General features: G+C 36.1%; 2 protein-coding genes across 2 annotated transcripts; one reads left to right on the top strand and one right to left on the bottom strand.

Moving 5' to 3' along the window:
• Positions 1 to 93: 93 nt before the first annotated feature.
• LOC137404260 (uncharacterized protein C1orf50 homolog) lies at positions 94 to 8,221 on the bottom strand. The gene is made up of 4 exons (XM_068090437.1): positions 8,081 to 8,221; positions 2,191 to 2,396; positions 1,742 to 1,873; positions 94 to 623 (listed from the first exon to the last, which is right to left on the bottom strand). Exons 1-4 carry the CDS (start codon positions 8,136 to 8,138, stop codon positions 435 to 437), a joined length of 585 nt encoding a protein of 194 aa, XP_067946538.1. The 5' UTR covers positions 8,139 to 8,221; the 3' UTR covers positions 94 to 434.
• Positions 8,222 to 8,650: 429 nt separating this feature from the next.
• LOC137405503 (retinal rod rhodopsin-sensitive cGMP 3',5'-cyclic phosphodiesterase subunit delta-like) lies at positions 8,651 to 18,881 on the top strand. Its single transcript, XM_068091796.1, has 6 exons — positions 8,651 to 8,800; positions 16,293 to 16,355; positions 16,604 to 16,629; positions 17,004 to 17,129; positions 17,483 to 17,588; positions 18,451 to 18,881. Exons 1-6 carry the CDS (start codon positions 8,763 to 8,765, stop codon positions 18,530 to 18,532), a joined length of 441 nt encoding a protein of 146 aa, XP_067947897.1. The 5' UTR covers positions 8,651 to 8,762; the 3' UTR covers positions 18,533 to 18,881.
• Positions 18,882 to 19,283: the final 402 nt, after the last annotated feature.

Raw genomic sequence — 19,283 nt, forward strand, 5'->3', positions numbered from 1 at the left:
GAGGGCTTTTGCTGTTCCGTTATGAGACAACTCTCACCGGTGATCGAACGGGTTATTTTTTAAATCACCATTCAGTACAAAACAATAGCTTGCTGCTTCTGACAGTCAGGTTTATTGCAAGAATAATAAATCATTACAATTATAAGCACAAAAAGCTAAAATTAAGTTTATCTTGCAAAATGATTGACTCAAAAAATACAATAAAAAAGCTTTGGAGAATAAAATAAATGCTGCAACACTTCAAAATCTGCCATAACGTGGAGGTAATGGTAAAGCTAAGTGATTGCAAGCAAAAAGTGCTTAACCAGAACATTGATAAGGTGAAATATAAAATGAGCAAGCATACATGAACTGATTAAGTGGAAAACTGGCCCTTATTAAAATATAGGTTCAACTGCCAGGGTTAACAGCATTGCTGCTCAGTATACCAAAACTTAGTTAGCAGGGCCATGTGAGTCCATGCTTATGGCAGCACGTACAATGCCCTGTTGTGAGTTGAACACAGTTCCTAACAATTTAATCTCTTCATCCTTTTGATGTATCTCATCTATGGGAGTCCAACTTCGGTCCATCTCCAGTCTGTAGCCTCCGTGATACTTCTTAGGAGCATTTGAGCCCCACTCCTACAAGTGATAGATGTATGATAACTCATACAAGTGATGCATGTATGTATAACTCCTACAAGTGATGTATGTATGTATAACTCCTACAACTGATGTATGTATGGATAGCTCCTACAACTGATGTATGGATAACTCCTACAAGTGATGTATGTATGTCTGTGTGTAACTCCTACAAGTGATGTATGTATAACTTCTACAAGTGATGTATGCGTAACTCCTACAAGTGATGTATGTATGGATAACTCCTACAACTGATGTATGTATAACTTCTACAAGTGATGTATGTATAACTCCTACAAGTGATGTATGTATGGATAACTCCTACAACTGATGTAATGTATGTATAACTCCTACAAGTGATGTATGTATAACTCCTACAAGTGATGTATGTATGGATAACTCCTACAACTGATGTATGTATAACTCCTACAAGTGATGTATGCGTAACTCCTACAAGTGATGCATGTATGTATAACTCCTACAAGTGATGTATGTATGGATAACTCCTACAAGTGATGTATGTATAACTCCTACAAGTGATGTATGTATGCTTGTGTGTAACTCCTACAAGTGATGCAGCGTGTTGAGTATTTCAGGAAACCAGATGTGTGTCTTAGTTTAACATTTGAGTCTTACATTAGACTAAAATTGAACTTGAAAATGAAGTAGGCAAAAACTGTAAACAAAACTGCATCAGGGTGAGAATAGGAAGAGTATAAGAAAAATTATACTCTAAGCCTTATACATTGAGATTGAGTATGTACATTACCGTAAATAAGCACAATTTTCAGGCCAATCAAATCCTTGGCTAACAAAAAACAACACAAAGATTTTGTCATTAAAACATAAAAATCTTGTACTCCTCAACAGCTGAGAATACGGAAGTCTGAAGAGAGTCAGGCTAAGCATTCAGATACTGTAGCTAGGCATTGTTCTCTATAAATTGGAATTAGCCAAAGTTACTACATAGACATTGTATATCATGCATTAGAAATATAATCATGCACCTCTGTACTTATCCATGCTGTCTATGCAAATTTTTCAATTTAACTGAATACAAGGGCAGAGTAAGTTTAAGAGACCAACATAAATATGTCCAATGTACAAATTTACTTCACCTTTGGGGATATGATAGAAATATACTTCTGACCACTATCTCGCTCATAAAGGTAATAAATGCTTCCTGGTTTTTTGACGATGTTGCAGGCAGCGTGGTGCAGCTCAGCATCCTTTCTTGCCTTTTCTAATACCTACATGTACAACACATGATAATATATAGCAAATTACTTGATATTAGTCAACTAGCAAGGAACGCATTCAGCTAGCAAAAATTTGGGAGCATAAAACCACAAAACAACAACTGATTTGTCAAGTATTCAACAAAAGCAGGTTGTACTATTACAGAAGATGAGAGACCAGCTTTACTAAAGCAACAAAACCAGTTATCGGAGCTTTTTTAGAGTTTTTCACCCTTCTAGCAATCTCATCAGCTTTTTAGAGTTGTCATCTCAGGAATTAATGAGTTCTCGTATGTATACACTCAAGTCATAAGCATGTAAAATAATACCTGTTTTGCTTGTTCTTGTAAAAAGCGGATTTGCTCAGCAATGACAGAGAGTTTGTTACAGGCTGTGCTGTGAACCCCTTCATCACCTCTCTTCACCACTTGAGCTAACTCGACAATATCATAAGCACTCGCTGTCTTCGTAGCCTTACGGCTGTTGACCAATGCAACTCCCAGTGGATTCTCCGATGTTTCCACTAATCTTGCTTCTACACAAATTTAAATTCAATTAAAATATAAACAATGTATAAAAATTGTATTACTTTGTATCAAAATTGTATCACTTGAGCACTAGCTATTGAGGACACCCTGAAGTTGTCCAGCAACAGATAGTAGAGGGATCCATTAAGGCCAATAGCTTTTGATGGCATTGCGCATCTCAGATTGTTTATGTAAACTAAAACAATGACAGAGGAGTGATTTGATGCCTGTCAAAAAAGAGGTCTAACTATATAACAAAAATTATGTCGCTGACCTTTTGAAATTGCAGACATTAATCGCCATATTTCAGCAAGTTAATTCATTGCAAAAATCACTCTCAACTTACAGATATGACATCACAATGGCAGCAAAAAAATGGATGACTGACAATACGGGAATAGGTTCCATTATAATGAAGCTTTTGAAAAATGATATAGTATAAATATCATAACAAGTAAAATTTTGTTTACCTTTAATACTCAACCTATTCATGAATATGTTAATCAAGAAAAACCTGCTTTACAATCCATTAAACTTCGACAAATGGATTAGCTAATAAAGTACAATATGAGGAGTTATTAGCTCATGCAGATACTCAGTAGTACTTTTCTTGCTGCAACGCAAAGGAATTAGAATATAAAAAGATAGTAGCTGGCTGCAGTCTGTCCTTACACTAGACAGCAGTGAAAAGAGATACTCGTTGGAATGGATTTTCACCCTATAACAGGAACAACAAAGAGGACAATTATTGTAAGCTCGAAAATACGCAACACTTTGGCATCTATTACGCCAAATATGGAACTGGGCCTAGAAAACTGATTTTATGGGAGACAAAAGAGAAACAAAGTTTTTCAGAGAATAGTTATGCAAAAAGGTCTATTAACAATCGTAAAAATATGTATATATTCCATCTTACACTTGTTCAAAAGATGTAAAGACACAAATAAAAGCAAAGAAATGCTGTAATATACCGCATTTTTATGAGGCATAGTACCATTGAAAATAATCTTCAAACTGAACCACAATGTTTATAAGGCATAGTACCTTTGAAAATCATCTTCACACTGAACCACCCAATCAGACCAGTGTGACCGCAATAGCCCAGTATGTATTGTAATGATGCCAGAATACTCACAAAAACATTTCTTTGTAATGAGTGCGCAGTTTCCATGGTGTGAATATACATAAGACTGTTGTTTATGTTGTTGAAAAGGCAAAGCAAGATAAGGCGCCGATCGTTGTCAGTTGTAAACCAGATTTTTATGTGCACCATTGACCTATTAACTTTCCTATTAACTATAGTTAATAGGTCTATGATGTGCACACTGAAATCATTTTACAAGGTCTCCACACAAAATTGTACTTATTTAATTGGTATATAACTGATCAAACTTTCATCTTTGTAATACTTTTCTAGACACCCGCCACACGACAGGTTTTTTATTAAGGTTTATTGTAAAGGAAGCCTGAAAGACTACTTTACGGCACCACACCAATCTCAGAATAACTGCAAGTGGTAGTTAAGACATATATATTTGTATATAAAACATACAGGTATAGAGAAGGTGCAAAGGTGCTCTCAATCTCTCATGCGGCTTTCGCTTATATAGTGCTCTTGCGAAATAAGCTCCACCTTACTTTACCGAGTGTGGCGCCAGTTTCTTTTTTGTTATCGCCTGGCACTATCCATGAGTTGAGCCGTACAATCGAGCCAGCCTGGATACAGGGCTGGCTCCCAACACATTATTACACTATGAAATTCAGCAAAACTAGATTAAGCACTATTTTCAAATTGAAAGCAAGTATTATCAATTGGTTAAATGTTTTGATTTTTTATTAAAATACTATTTTAAACAAAGACATTTTTGTCTATGTTGTCTCAAGTTAGTACTTATCACTTTACACATTTATGTAATCATTGGTAAATTCAAGTATTGACTACTGTAACTACTACAACCTTCGTAAATTGAAACAAACTTCGATACAAGACTGGAGTATTGCTACTGAGGTGAACTATAATAAAAACAAATAAAATAACAGCTAAAGATGCATATTGGCATTTACTTTCTATCAGGTTCCTTCACTACATTTTTTGAAGTAGCAACAAGTAGCTACAAGCTGTGTGCCAGTCAGCACCACTGATTGTGAATGAGCCTTCTGAGCACAAGTTTCCCTATCAAAGGAGGTAGGCTAAAATTAGGAACATGTTCAAAATACACGATCCTGTATGAAATTCCATTTACTTGTTGGGTCTAACCAAATAGGCTAATGCTGACTCAGGACACACCAATGTAAGTGGTACGGATTCAGTAGAAGAGAAACTTGAAAGTGATTTTTAAAAGTTGTTATGCACATCTTTACAAGATTTGCTGAGTCATCAGTTTTCCTCTGATAACTCCCTAAGGGTACGGCCACAAGAAACGATTTTTTCATCGATTCTGACCGAAATCATGCAATGAACGAAAAACACAGAATTATTCAATCGAAATTCACAGAATTGTTTGAGCTAGGCATGTACACTAAAATTGTCGACAAAACGCTTTTAATTGGCTAAACAAATTATTAGCGATCGCGATTCTAGCAGCTTTTGCAATTTATATAGTCTGAGGCATATAATGTGACACGAAAGAAAATACCAATGCGATTTCCCATAGCAAATACGATGCAACTGACTTGATTGCGCTGAAGACGACAACTCTTTCTACAACAGAACTTTTACTAAAGCACTACTACTTTTGCTAAAAAAGAAATTGTTATTATTAAAAAAAGCGATTTGTAGCCATGGTGTCTGAATGATAAAGAATCAACAATAGCACAATCTAGGCAGTTGCATCGTATGTACCAAGTCGAATTGTGCTGGTACTTTTATTGTATGTCGTAATACATGTCTTGGACTATATAAATTGTAAAAGCTGCTAGAATCATGCTCGCTAATAATTTGTTTAGATAATTAAGTGTTTCGTTTTCGCACAGCTCAGACAATTCTGTGAATTTTGGCCGAATAATTCTGTTTTTTGTTCATGTCGTGGTTTCAGTTAGTCAACAAAAAAATCATTTAGTGTGGCCGTACCTTTAATAGGTATTTGATAGTGTATTCTTTGATGTTTGTCATTTTATGTTAATCGTTTTGTACAATTTATGCATCACATAGGTGTTTTTCTTAAAGGTTGACTTGCAACAAAATTCACATTACAGTTGTTTGGTATCAAAAGATTCACCATGTCTTACTGTTGTGTTATAGGTGCAAAATATGTGGAAAGGTGATTACAAGCCCTTAAAAGCTAAAAAACGAACAGAAAATCGCAGCCCCATGAGACCGCCGTAATTTGGATTCCCTTTACAAAACGGCTCAAATGTGATGTAGCTGTGAGAGATGGTTTCTGTTTACACTTTCATGCAACCTTATTCGTCGAAATATTTTCACAAATATACTTCACGCATTCAATAAAACTATGTCTATTGTTCTTACGCGTCAGTTTTATCGTCATCGTAATGCTGTCACTTTTAGCAGTGATATCTTATAACTTACCATAAAAATTCATTAAACATTTTAACCTTACCTCGAAGGAGTACATATCATTGTCTGATAATCATGACGAGCCTGTTGGTCACCCGTGATAATCGAAAAGTGCTGCAAAAATTATTTGCGAAGTATTGGGTCACATAATCAGATTACGACTTGCCAATTAGACCAGGCCGAAACAAAACTGTAAAGTAGCGAGCATCTATATTTGATACGGGGTCTTCGGTAAAACCCGAAGTGTTTGTCATAAACTAGTACTACGATAAGTTTTATATTGAGCTTTGTATTGGCCTTTCAATTCACGTGAGAACATACGTGACAAGACGATAACCAAGTTTCGTGGTTACGTCATTGAAATAAAGAGATTCCATTCTACGGCGGCTTTTTTTTAGCTTTTGAGAGCTTGTAATCACATTCCCACATATTTGGCACCTACAACACAACAGAGTAAGACATGGTGAATCTTTTGATACCAAATAACTGTAATGTGAATTTTGTTGCAAGTCAACCTTTAAATAAATTACTTTAAGAGGTTCCTGAACAAATTGCAAGTTGATTGTCACTTTGTCATAAATCTTCAGTGTATAATTTAGATGTATCATCAAATCAAGATATCAATTTTGTGTAATGCATGAAGTCTTAAAACTCGGAAGTCAAAGTTTTGGACGTTTTCTCATGAAGAACTGGGTTTCCATTTAAGAGATTATCTGTCTGCTTGCATATTTCTATCACAAAAAGGACATAGACAATTTTTTTGCAGCAACAATGAGGAACTTTTTATCAATAAAACTGCATTACATGTGATTGTGCATGTTAGTTGTTCAAATAAACTACCTTGCTGCTGACCACAATTTTCTCCACCTATGTCTTACGATGGTAATTTACTAACAGGCAAACGATCCCTGATCAATAGTTTGAAGTGCATATAATATTAATAAAGTTAAAAGATGTTTTGTTCTGATGTTTCTTGGAATATTTAATGATGCCATTTGATTTGTACAGCAAATCACTTGCATAGCATGAGAACTGGTTCTCACTGCCCAGCCTCAAGATGCATTTCATACAAAACCCAAAAAACCTGCAAACTGTTTCAGACACTGTGTACTCTATGCCACATAATTATTACATGTATGAGTTATGATAAGTGAAAAGGGTCAAAATGAGATGTAAAGAACCTCTTTTCACACAAACTTTATTAGTAAACAACAACTTTGTTCATTTACCTTGAGGGCTGGTACTAGCATAGTAGATACTATTGTCATTTGTTTTATTGTAGTATTGTAGTATTAGCTCAGGTATAATCATGATATTGACTGAAGTGTTATTGGCCAAAGATAAAAGTTATTGAAGGCCTTAGTATCGGCTAAGCTGGTTGAATTAATTCCTGAAAGTCATTGTTTTATTTAGCTGCATTTAAATCAAGTAATATTGGTAGAGCACCAAAATCTACTGTGGATATAACTGCTAGTTGTAAATAAGGTCGTGTGGGCTAACAGCCAACCTTCAACTCTACGTATTACCTACTCTTGCATCTGTTTATTGGCTGACCATTGGGTTTGTATTTTGAATCAATCTTTCGATGGCTTATCTCACAATTTAGTTTGTGTGCCATCTAGCCCCTAAGTCTATATATACAACTGACCTTCCACTCTGTGAAGCATCTCACATTGTAATCTGTGTATTAGCTCATCGTGATGTCTGTGTACAGACGTATGTTCAAATTACTTTTAATGGTTTGTATCTCTCTAATAGCTTAAATTGCTGATATTCGAAATTGATTATCCTTTCCTAATAAGGATGCTCTTGCAATAAACTAGCAATTTACCTGGTGCAAGCGTGATCCAAAGCTGCTCACGTGTATTAAAGTTTAGGAGCGTTAAAGGCTAAACGTGATCGTGGGAGAAATCAGAGGAAACTTATATAAAAAGGTTCAAGGTTTACATGCTCTGTCTGATGATTATAAAGCTATTTCCTGGCTTCATTGTTATTTGCATATAACACGTTTTACACGCAAAGAGAAATGATTTATATGAAAACACACGTTATAATTCTCATGAGTGTAATAACATGGAAGATTTGTATTATAGAGCTCATCTTATCTTGAGAGTTCTAAGGAAGCAATTGTGTTAGTAACTGCGTTGTTAAACACGCGTAGCATGGAGACCTTACCATGATTGCCTTGTTGCAGATTAGTTTGACTAGGAGAGGACAGACTTGCAATGTCCATGTGACCAAAAGACGTTAAATGCACAACTATTTATTGCAAGTAGCCACAATTATGACTGCACAGCAGAGATGGTAAGGTCGAGAAGGTTACACAACTAGAAATAATAATTAGCCGAGGGTCCATACCATTTATGACACACGCTAGTACGTGTTTGATAACAATTATAATGACAGGTAGCTTGTATACTTTGTTCAATTAGTTTCGAGGAGCCTGGCTATTTGAAGCGTTGACTCTTAGACGTCTGGATTGGTCACTTTTATCGATAATATAATTATAGATCACTTTTCATTAAACGTTATACATTGTTAGTTGGTACAGTAAGCATTGAAGAAAAAAAATTTGATATCTTCTTTTCTTTTTTAGAATTTTTTCTGAGATAAAATTTTAAAATCGATACTGGCGTAGCAATCATCGCTTTTTAATAAATTGTCCAGAAGTCTATTTTAGCGCATAGTAAAACCATAGACTTACCTAAATCGAGTTTGTTACATCTACGGTAGCGTAACTTCCTGTAGAATATATCTAGAATTTGCTTTATCAGTTTCCTAACGCTTAATACCAGCGTGTCGAAGTGCACTGCCACGAAAACTCATATATTTGAGCACATTTATTTGTATTCACATCATGCCTACAACGGAAGAAATTTTGCAAGGATTCAGACTGTAAGTTCGTAACTTATAACTTTGGTGATGTGGAATAGAACGGCAAAATCCATCTTCGTGCTGTTATTGATCATGTTTTTTCCTTTTACACTTAAAATGCCATAACAGAGATGGCCGCATTTAAAATTAGTAAGGTAGTTTATCATTTATCATCAAGTGAACAACAGTTTCCGGTTCGCGCGTTTTGGGAGATAGTCGTGCTGTTCAGAGCTCTTCGAAGATTTCTAGATTTCTTTTTACAATTTCTCTCACATACCTTTTATTACCCCTTTTTATTATCCTTTATTTATCCTGATTTATATTTTATACTAACATAACACATTAAGGGTAGCTCGGCCGTTTCAGGCGCTACCAGGTATATGACACTGAGTGGGATCTTTTTAAATTTTAAGTCCCAAGTTTTTAATATTTATTACTAAACTCGGTGATCATCATGGCAGGTGGAAAACACACTGTAAGGAAAAAAGCCATGTCAACATCAGGTCCTGGCTGTGGTTATGCTAATGCAGAGCTGTGTGGCAAGTGTAAAAAAGCCATAGATGAAAGTTCAGGGTCATCCATTGAGTGTGAGATTTGCCATTTTTGGTTCCACGGTTTATGTGTTGATGTCCCTGAGAGTCTCTTGGATCTGTTGAGTACTAAAGGTTTGCACTGGTTCTGTGCAAGGTGTGATATTCATGCTGATAGGCTAGAGCAGATTGAGGTTAAAGTAGATAAAATACATGAACTTATTAGCAATTCAATAGATAGTAAGATCAATAACATTCAGAAAACATACGCTGAGGCAGTCTCCCAATTGGAGACCAACTCAGCAGTCATAGCCAAGGCAGCTAGTACCTCGATCAAAAAAGAGGAAACCGAGTCTAAGAACATTCGCGACAAAAATGTTATTATCTTTGGTATACAAGAATCCAGTATTGATGAGACCATGGAAAGTGTTAAATCCATATTGGATGAATGTCACCTAACAACCACAGTAAACAAAGATTCTTTGTTCAGACTTGGTCAATATGACCAAAAGGAAAAAACTAATAAGTGTAGGCCCGTGAAACTGTGCACAGAAGGCAAACATAAAAAATGGGACATCTTGAAAGCCATTAATGATTTGAAAAAACCTGGGATCTTTGCTCGACTAGATTTAAATAAATCTGAACAAGAAGAGGATTTTCGTCTTCGACAAGAGCTAAAACAGATCAGGAGCAAAGAACCAACCAAAACTTTCAAAATCAAAAACAAGGAAATCGTGGAAGTAAGAAAATAACTGTAGTGTTAGCGAATTGCAGATCGGTTAAGGGGAAAATAAACGAGATTCAGGTTATGTCTTACCAGCATGATATTCTTTGTTTAACAGAGACTCACTTGGACAGCTCAATTGATGATAATTTAATACTTTTCCACACTGATAAGCAAATATATAGACAAGATCGAAATCTTCATGGTGGTGGAGTCTTGGTGGCAGTAAATTCGGAAATTGATTCGAGATTGATTCCTTTGAGTTTGTCGATATACCCTGTTGAAGTTGTCGCAGTGCACATACCCAAGCAATCTATTTTTATTCTAGACTTGGTCATCGTATGCGTATATATGCCACCCGGGAACTCATCTAGATCTGTTGAAGGCCTGAATCAGCTTTTTGAGTTTGTTTTTTCACATTTTCCGTTATCACAGATATTAGTCATGGGTGATTTTAATTTTCCCGATATTGATTGGGAGTCTTATTCGACAAAAATAAGCTCAAACAATAAAGGTTGTCATCAAATTTTTTTGAACTGCTTGGCGGAGTGTAATCTTAGACAAATGGTCAATAGGCCGACACATTTTAAAGGAAATATTTTAGACTTGGTCTTAACATCGGACTCAGAATTTATTGAAAAAGTTGAGGTTGTGGAACCTGGTCTGAGTGATCATTTTTTAGTAGAAGTTGAGCTCAACATATCAAAATCTGACAAGGTAGCTAGCAAAGATTTTTATTTTGTATATGAAAAAGCAGATACCATGGCAATCAGGAAATTTTTACTTCAAGCTTTGGAAGACATCAAGGACGCGATAAAAACAGGACACAATATTGACCAATTGTGGAATATTTTTGAGAAAGCCGTTAAATCTGCTGTCAGTGATTTTGTTCCTAAAAAGACAATAAAACAACGAAATAACAGGGAACCAGTATGGTTCAACTCTCAGGCACGTAAGGCTGTGTGCAAACAACGAAAACTATACAATAAGTTTAAAAAAACACACTCTCCTGACTTGATGGCCGAATACAAAATTATGAGACGCGAAAATAAAAAGATGTTTCGCAAAATTGAGCAGGATTATTATAATCGAGTTTTGTACGAACCACTCCGGGCTGGCATAAGCAAACCTTTTTTCTCTTTTATGAGGCGCACTCAGGGTCGCAAGAACAGCCCCTCCGCCCTACTAGCTAATATGCAATCAGAGTCGGAGATGGTTAATAATTTTAACATGTTTTTTCAAAGTGTTTTCACAAAGGCAGATGAATTTTTTCCTGAATACGATTTACCGGATACCAGCACCAGTCCAATAATAGTCACTTGTGAGGGCGTGGAGAAAATGATCGTAGGTCTTGTAAAGGGCAAAGCCCCTGGGCCCGACGGCTTAAGAAAAGAGGACTTCATGGTTGACGTCAGCACAGTGTCAGCAATGCTCACACTGGTTTACCAATACTCTTTAAATACCGGAAGTTTACCTTCTGCATGGAAATTAGCCAATGTCACACCAGTTTATAAAAAAGGCGATAAGACTCTCGCCGGAAATTATCGCCCTGTCTCACTAACATCAATAGCGTGCAAGATGCTTGAACACATCATTTTGAGCTATATCAATAAGAGCCTAAATCTTTCCTCGCATCAGCACGGCTTTAGGCATGGACTGTCGTGTACCACTCAACTGGTCACTGTTGTCCATGATCTTATGGATGCAAATAATGAAAATCAGCAAATACACGCTGCAGTTCTTGACTTTTCGAAGGCCTTTGATAAGGTATCACATTCTCTGCTTATAGTTAAACTTTTAGGTGCTGGGGTCCATCATTCGATTGTTTATTGGATTCAAAATTTTTTAAGCAACCGATTTCAAAAAGTTATTATAAACGGTCATGCATCAGCACCCTTAAAAGTCCACTCTGGAGTGCCGCAGGGCTCCGTTTTGGGGCCCACACTCTTTTTAATATATATTGACAAGGTCGGATCAGTTTTAAAACACTCCACCATCAGACTGTTTGCTGATGACGCTCTTCTGTACAGTCGAATTGATAATCACCATGATTGCATAAATTTTCAGTCTGACCTCACTGCCTTGGAAAATTGGGCCTCTGAGTCCAAAATGATTTTTAATGTAACAAAGTGTCAAATTGTAAATTTTAATTTCACGTCAGACTCTGGCGTCCCAGCTGAGTACAACCTTTATAATACCAATCTGGAAGTTGTGGATAGCTTTAAATATTTGGGCGTGATTATTACAAATACATTGAGCTGGGACCACCATATAACATCGATTTGTACCAAAGCATTACAAACCTTGGGAATGATAAAACGGGTTCTTTTTAATGCTCCTAATAAAGTAAAGAAAATCGCATATTTGACTTTATGTAGACCCGCCTTGGAGTACGCTTGTGAGGTCTGGGACCCTTTTTTAGTCAAACACATATCTCAAATTGAATTTATACAAAGAAGAGCCGTGAGATTTATATGTAATTTGAAAGGAGTTGCTAGCGTAACGGAAGCTCGAGAGAATATCCAGTTGGAAGTTTTAGAGATCAGAAGAAAACGAGCAAGACTCAACCTTTTAATAAACATTTTATCTAATAGCACACACTCAGCGCTAATTGAAAGTTTTAATTTTTTAATGTCCCAACCACACCAGTATGACACCAGATCATCTCGGTCTAACGCTCCAAAGGCAATCGCCTGCAACACAAACACATATTTTAACAGCTTCATTCCACGAACTTCTCGGGATATTAGATTGGGAGATCACTAGAACAGGAAAGTTTTATTAATTGATGTTTTAAATTCACTTGTTCAAATAGATAAATTTTTATTCTTATACAATCTATGCAAACGGTCTCCACTTCCTCCTTTTGAGGTCTCGAGACTCTTTTTAATCAGAATCAGAATCAGAAACAAATTATGTTATATAAGAATTTTACGGGTTGCTAAAATGAGTCATAACAGAAAATACTGCCTTTAACGCTGCCCAACTTCCTGGTGTAGCTCCAAGCTGTATCAGATATGAACCTACAATAAGCCTATATTCAGCAAAACTAGTGAGTACTTGCATTGTATACTAGATCTGTTTATTAACCGTTTTAATAGATATACGATTCACTATTAAAAGATAGCAATAATGTCATGGAATTAGGGTAACCTAATCAAAAAAAAGTTCTTATAGTCAAGAGCTTAGGCATTGCGTTATATTTATACAAAGTATCATGCCTGGGAGTCAATTAGTTGATAAAATATAACAAACTCACGATGTAATAAGTACACACAAGAGTAACAATACATAGAAAGTTTATGTAAATTAAGGTTTTCTATATGGGAGGACTATATAGATGCATAGCATTAGCCCATTGCGTAAAGGTTTTTATGTCAACACGAAATTGGGCTTCTTATAAATGCAGCTGTTGGTCTATTTGTGTAGAATATATTTATAATTGGATTTGTGTGTGTTCCAGCAAACTAATTGCATGACTTTCATCCAGTTGCTAAATTTAAGAAGCTGAATAGGCCTATTTATTGAGTTGAAAACTGGCAGACAACTGTGGAACAGCAAGATGCAACAGTAGGTTTTATATCTGTTCAAATAGCACCATGAACTAAAACTGTTCTATATTTGTATCTTGTTAAATATCATCTATCATATCAAACTTAATTTGACTGACAAAGCAGTTAAATACAATACAGCACATGGAAGCAGTTGAGGGAATGCAATTAAAGGTATTCACCGTGCTGCAAGAATATCACTCAAAAGAACACATCCCGTACTGTGTAGTTATTTGCTATAAAAGAAAAAACATTGTACAGTTTTAATAAAAGGCTACTAGTTTCATGTCTTGTCAGAAAGGTTTTATAGTTATGTTGATTTCTTGAATTTTTTGTGCGTCTATTTAATACTATTTATCCCTGAAAGCTTGGGTAATGATAACCACATGTAAAATTACATACTTGTCCATAAAACTAGCTTAAGCATGGAATATAATTGAACTAGGGTCTAATATATAATCTTGTAAAACCCGGAACCTTACCAAAAATTCAAAGTACGTTCATTTGGCTCTTATATTTGTATGGAGCTCAAACTAATTATTATGAATGCAAAATGGTGGCCAACTTTTAAAATTTTTAAGATCTAAAGATACTTACATGTGCTGTATATAAAACATTGCGTTCAAATAGAGGTTTTACGATATTTCAACTGCTAGCAAAATATACCAGCTGGTCGAGAGATTTTTCGATTTCTCAACATTTATGCCTTGCTGCACCTTTATTAAATGTCTATAGTAAAAATTGAGCTGCTGAATAGACTCGTCTTTACAGTTCATCTGTTGCTATGGGCGCTCAGTCTAAAGGGCTAGTTAGATGCGGTGGGAAAAATACGGTTAGGGCAGTGCAGCCCTCCGCCCCACCTAGGGAAAACCCTGATTACAATTACATGTATATTATGAGAGGAGAGCTTGTCTGGCAGAAAGCCAAGGTTTTCTGATGTTGGAAAGCCGTCTAGTCATCCCTCTCAATCAAATAACGAAGGTCTTAAAGGACATACATCGTGGTCAACAGCGTGTGATGGTCTGCTATGGTAAAAGCTATTGAGGCGATGGTTGGTCAGTCTGAAACTTGCGAGAGAATCCAATAAAATAGCAGAGCGCCTAAGACCTATCTGCAACTTCGCAAAGGCTCTGGCAAATTCTTGATTCGGTAATATTTGATTTCAGAGGTCAGGTTTACTTACTGGTCATAAATTATTACTCCAGATTCCCTAAAATTGTACTATCAAATGCTGTTCAATTAAAACTGTATACTCAAACTTAGCTATCTTATATCAAGAGAACAAGCAGGAAACAATAAACTCAGGCTTTACTCCAGTTCAAATTTTGTGTCTAAGTTTCTTTTTATGACCAGCACAGTACATTGAAGTTTCGTTTCAGAAGTGTTATTTATCAGATAGATAATTCTCATTTAAGCTCTAATTGATTATATCTTCATATTATGGGACCTAGCATCATTATTGGATGATTTTTTAAAGGTTGGCTTGCAACAAAATTCACATTACAGTTATTTGGTATCAAAAAATCACCATGTCATACTCTGTTGTGTTGTAGGTGCCAAATATGTGGAAATGTGATTACAAGCTCTTAAAAGCTCAAAAACGAAAAGCCGCCGTAGATTGGAATCTGTTTATTTTTTTGACGTAGTCATTACAGTTTGGTTATTTTCTTGTCATGTGATGTTGTCACATGGATTGAAAAACCAATACAAAAGCTCAATATAAAACTTATCGTAGCACTAGTTTATGACAAGCACTTCGGGTTTTACCGAAGACCCCGTATCAAATATAGATGCTCGCTACTTTACAGTTTTGTTTCGGCTTGATCTAATCGTCAAGTCGTAATCTGATCATGTGACCCAATACTTCGCAAATAGTTTTTGCAGCACTTTTCGATTATCACAGGTGACCAACAGGCTCATCTTGATTATCAGACAATGATATGTACTCCTTCGAGGTAAGGTTAAAAAATTAAATGAATTTTTACGGTAAGTTATAAGATATCAGTGCTAAAAGTGACAGCATTACAATGACAATAAAATAGACGCGTAAGAACAATAGACATAGTTTTACTGAATGCGTGAAGTGTATTTGTGAAAATATTTCGACGAATAAGGTTGCATAAAAGTGTAAACAGAAACCATCTCTCACAACTACATTACATTTGAGCCGTTTTGAAAAGAGAATCCAAACTACGGCGGTCTCGTGTGGCTGTGATTAACTGTTTGTTTTTTAGCTTTTAAGAGCTTGTAACCACATTTCCACACATTTTGCACCTACAACACAACAGACTAAGACATGGTGAACTTTTTGATATCAAATAACTGTAATGCGAATTTTATTGCAAGTCAACCCAATTGCAGTCAAAGTCAAAAGTTTTGCAGTTTTAGAACACTAGGGAGCCACTTTATCGTACTGATGAAATAACAAGCTAATCTCATTGGTAAATTCGTTAGCTTCTCTTATAATTAGCATTTTTGGGTCAGCTGTTTTAGCATAACATACCCAGATTGTTTTTCACTTTTTCACTTATGCGTGTAAGTAAAAAAGTGGAAAGAATTTTTCCAGGAGCAATTTTTCTTGGGTAACACATGTTGTATTCTAATGAGAGTCTCACTGGGAAAAAAGTAAGGCTGCATAGTATTCGAAATTTCAAACTAACAAAACCTTGTAGTTTTCATAATTGTAGAATTGGTTTGCTGTTTGTTAGGAATTGGATGAATCTGAGAGATGCCGATTCCGGAAAAATCTTGTGGCAAGGAAATGAGGACCTGTGAGTGTTATTAATCATGACCTTTGGGTTGGACTTTGGTTTCATTTCTTTACCAAGCAGCATCAGAGATAGAGAGTATTTTATAGACAATCAAACATCTTCTAATTATAACTACGAGTTTTACCTTTTATTTTTGAATTTTTGATTAATGAAGGGAGACAGATCATTGAATCGCTTGAAGCTGTTCGATATTTTTCAAATAGTAGTGACTGGTTGTTGACCAGAAATGTTTGTTTGTTTGTTTACAGGTCATCTCCAGACAAGGAACATGAAGGTATGTTTGTAGCGGGCCAGACGTTGAATTCTTTCATTGAAGGTGGTAAAGCGACCTCAGCAGTTCATGAATCAATGCTCTTTTCATACGTGTATCGCTGATCGCAGCTCTTTTCTATTCAGCCGTTCGCATCGTTATTGTGTGTAGCGTTACAGCTAATCGCTATTGTTTGCATAGGTACATGTAAACACTTTCGTGGTAGAATTTGTAGCAGGTCATGTGCAAGTTTATTGCTTTCTTCAACTTTGCTCAAGAGCAATGGGTTCAAATTGGTTTATTCAACTCCAACCTTTCCAGCAATTTGAAAATAGTTCCTGCTATAACGAGCTAAGGGTTGTTTTTAGGTATGCGTCTGATGTTGTTTTTGCTTGCAGCACGTGTTCCCAAGAAAATACTAAAATCACGGGCTGTTTCGCGTGAACTTAACTTCACATCGGCGGAAGAGATGAATAAATTTCGGTTGGAACAGAAGGTTATCTTCAAAGGAAAATGTCTGGAAGGTGATGAGCAGCTGCATTGTAGTGTTTAGATGAGATGTTTATTACAGGTTTAAGTATACAAGTTTATTGTTGACTGTCAAGGTTGGGCTTCAATACCTTGTTGGTACATCCAGCACCAGAATATTTTACTTGCAAATGTTCCTTGTCTTCTCGAAGGTTTTTGTGCGTAAATGTTTAGTCAATACATAATAATATCGAAACTTTGTAAGTTAGCAAAAACTGTATTACATGTAATCATGACACTGGACAACTACATCATATGAGCGGTTAGTAAAAGTTGTATTCCCTTTGAATCCCTTGTAAGTCTACTGATGTCCGAAGGCAGAGTGAATATGATTAAAATTATCTTATAGAATGGTATTTTGATTTTGGATTCGTCATTCCTGGATCAACCAACACCTGGCAGTCGATGATAGAAGCAGCACCAGAGGGTCAAATGATGCCTGCGTCGCTGCTCAGGTGAGCGACTAGTTGTTCTATCTGGCTATTTCATATAATTATGGCTGCGCTAGACCTAAAATATTGTGGCTTTTTGTTAGTTGATTAAAGTTATTGTTACTTTTAAAGCGTCTAGGCATTTATCAATTTGTAAGTAGTTCATTTAAAGCTGACCCTATGTAGAGCTCCATTGGCTGACTAAATGCTGAGCAAGATTAGATTGCTTCCCAATGCCATTTTCCATCTCTGTATGCCGGTGAGCTGAGTAACACTTTGGGTTGGTGAATTTTGCTGCGCATGTAGCAGAAGTGCATAAAGAGTAAAAAAAATACTTGCTTATGCTGTTTATCCTAAATGAATTATTGGCAGTTCATATAAAAATAGTTGTGTAGTTTAGCAGTTCACCTGTGAATTGCTTGAGAATATGTTACTGTTGGAGACCATGAATGCTTGTCTACTATAATAGTTTGAGCAACAGAATCTACATGAATATAAATCAGTAACAAATTTAGCAATCAGTTTATATGCGGTCACGAGTATTAGACTGTATAAATCGTCACAAAGCATCTTTCCCTTGCAAATATTCTAACATGGGTCGAGACTGTTGTGATTTTATGTTAACTTGTCAGGAGATGAATGTTAATGATTTACTCCTCATCGTGCAGGTTCCTTTCGGCCATACCAATAATTTCTAGTGGTGTTATCAGAATGCCACTTTGTTCAATCGCATTTGTTGCCGATCACCCGGATCGGAACCAACCATATAGCTGTGGGAGCATTTATGCATGTTTCAAAAATGTTCAGACATGGGGACAAATTTTGGTTGGTGACACGCATTATTTTTCTGGTAGTCTCCAATCTCATGTCACCATTTGTGTTGCAGTGGCAATGTTGTGATTGAGACATCTTTCTACGACAATGATGTGCATGTGAGTACATCTAAAGTGAGACTATTTTATGTGTGAGTCAGACGACATCTGAGCGACATCCCACAATGTCGTAGTAACCGTCCATTTTTCACACGGACTGAAAACCCTCTATTCTCATTTTATTGCTGCTCTGTTCTACATTTCATAAACACCATCTTATCTTTATTTGAACTGTATTTTTTCAAATCACTGGTTTAGTGATGTAGTTTGTGACAACGCATAACCCTTTTTTCTGAGTTCCATTGAATTTCACCATTCTTTTCCTGTTACCATATCATCCGTCCATATCGTGTAATTTTTATTGTGGAGCCATGATATATATTGTTTGTTTCATTTTAAAGTGTTTTAGTAATTTTTTTTAAATATAAACCCTTGTAAAAGGAAATATTTGACATTGACAGTGGATTAATACTACACTACCATCATTGTCAACTCGTCAATCTTAAAACTAAATGCCTGCGCTATTTGTAGAAAGTACCAGTGTGAGTCATTTTATGCACTAAGTATCATTCCCTTGACAGAGGGTGGGGACACAGAGTGTAACCTGGTGACATAATGGTGTAAAACTAAACAGATTCATAGCAGTTCAATCACTATGTTTCCATGATGCGCAGTGCTTTGGATTTGCGCTATCTCCGAATCATGGAAACGGCGTCTTCACACTGAAATCACTGCGCACTGATCAGTGCGAAGCCAGTGCAAATTCGCAGCAAGGAAACAGCGACTGCGCATAGCTCTCATGATGTGGAGACGGATTCTTCGAGGGCCATAAACTAGTACAAAGGTT

This window comes from Watersipora subatra, chromosome 9 (assembly GCF_963576615.1).
Source record: "Watersipora subatra chromosome 9, tzWatSuba1.1, whole genome shotgun sequence".
Taxonomy (NCBI): Eukaryota; Metazoa; Bryozoa; class Gymnolaemata; order Cheilostomatida; family Watersiporidae; genus Watersipora; species Watersipora subatra.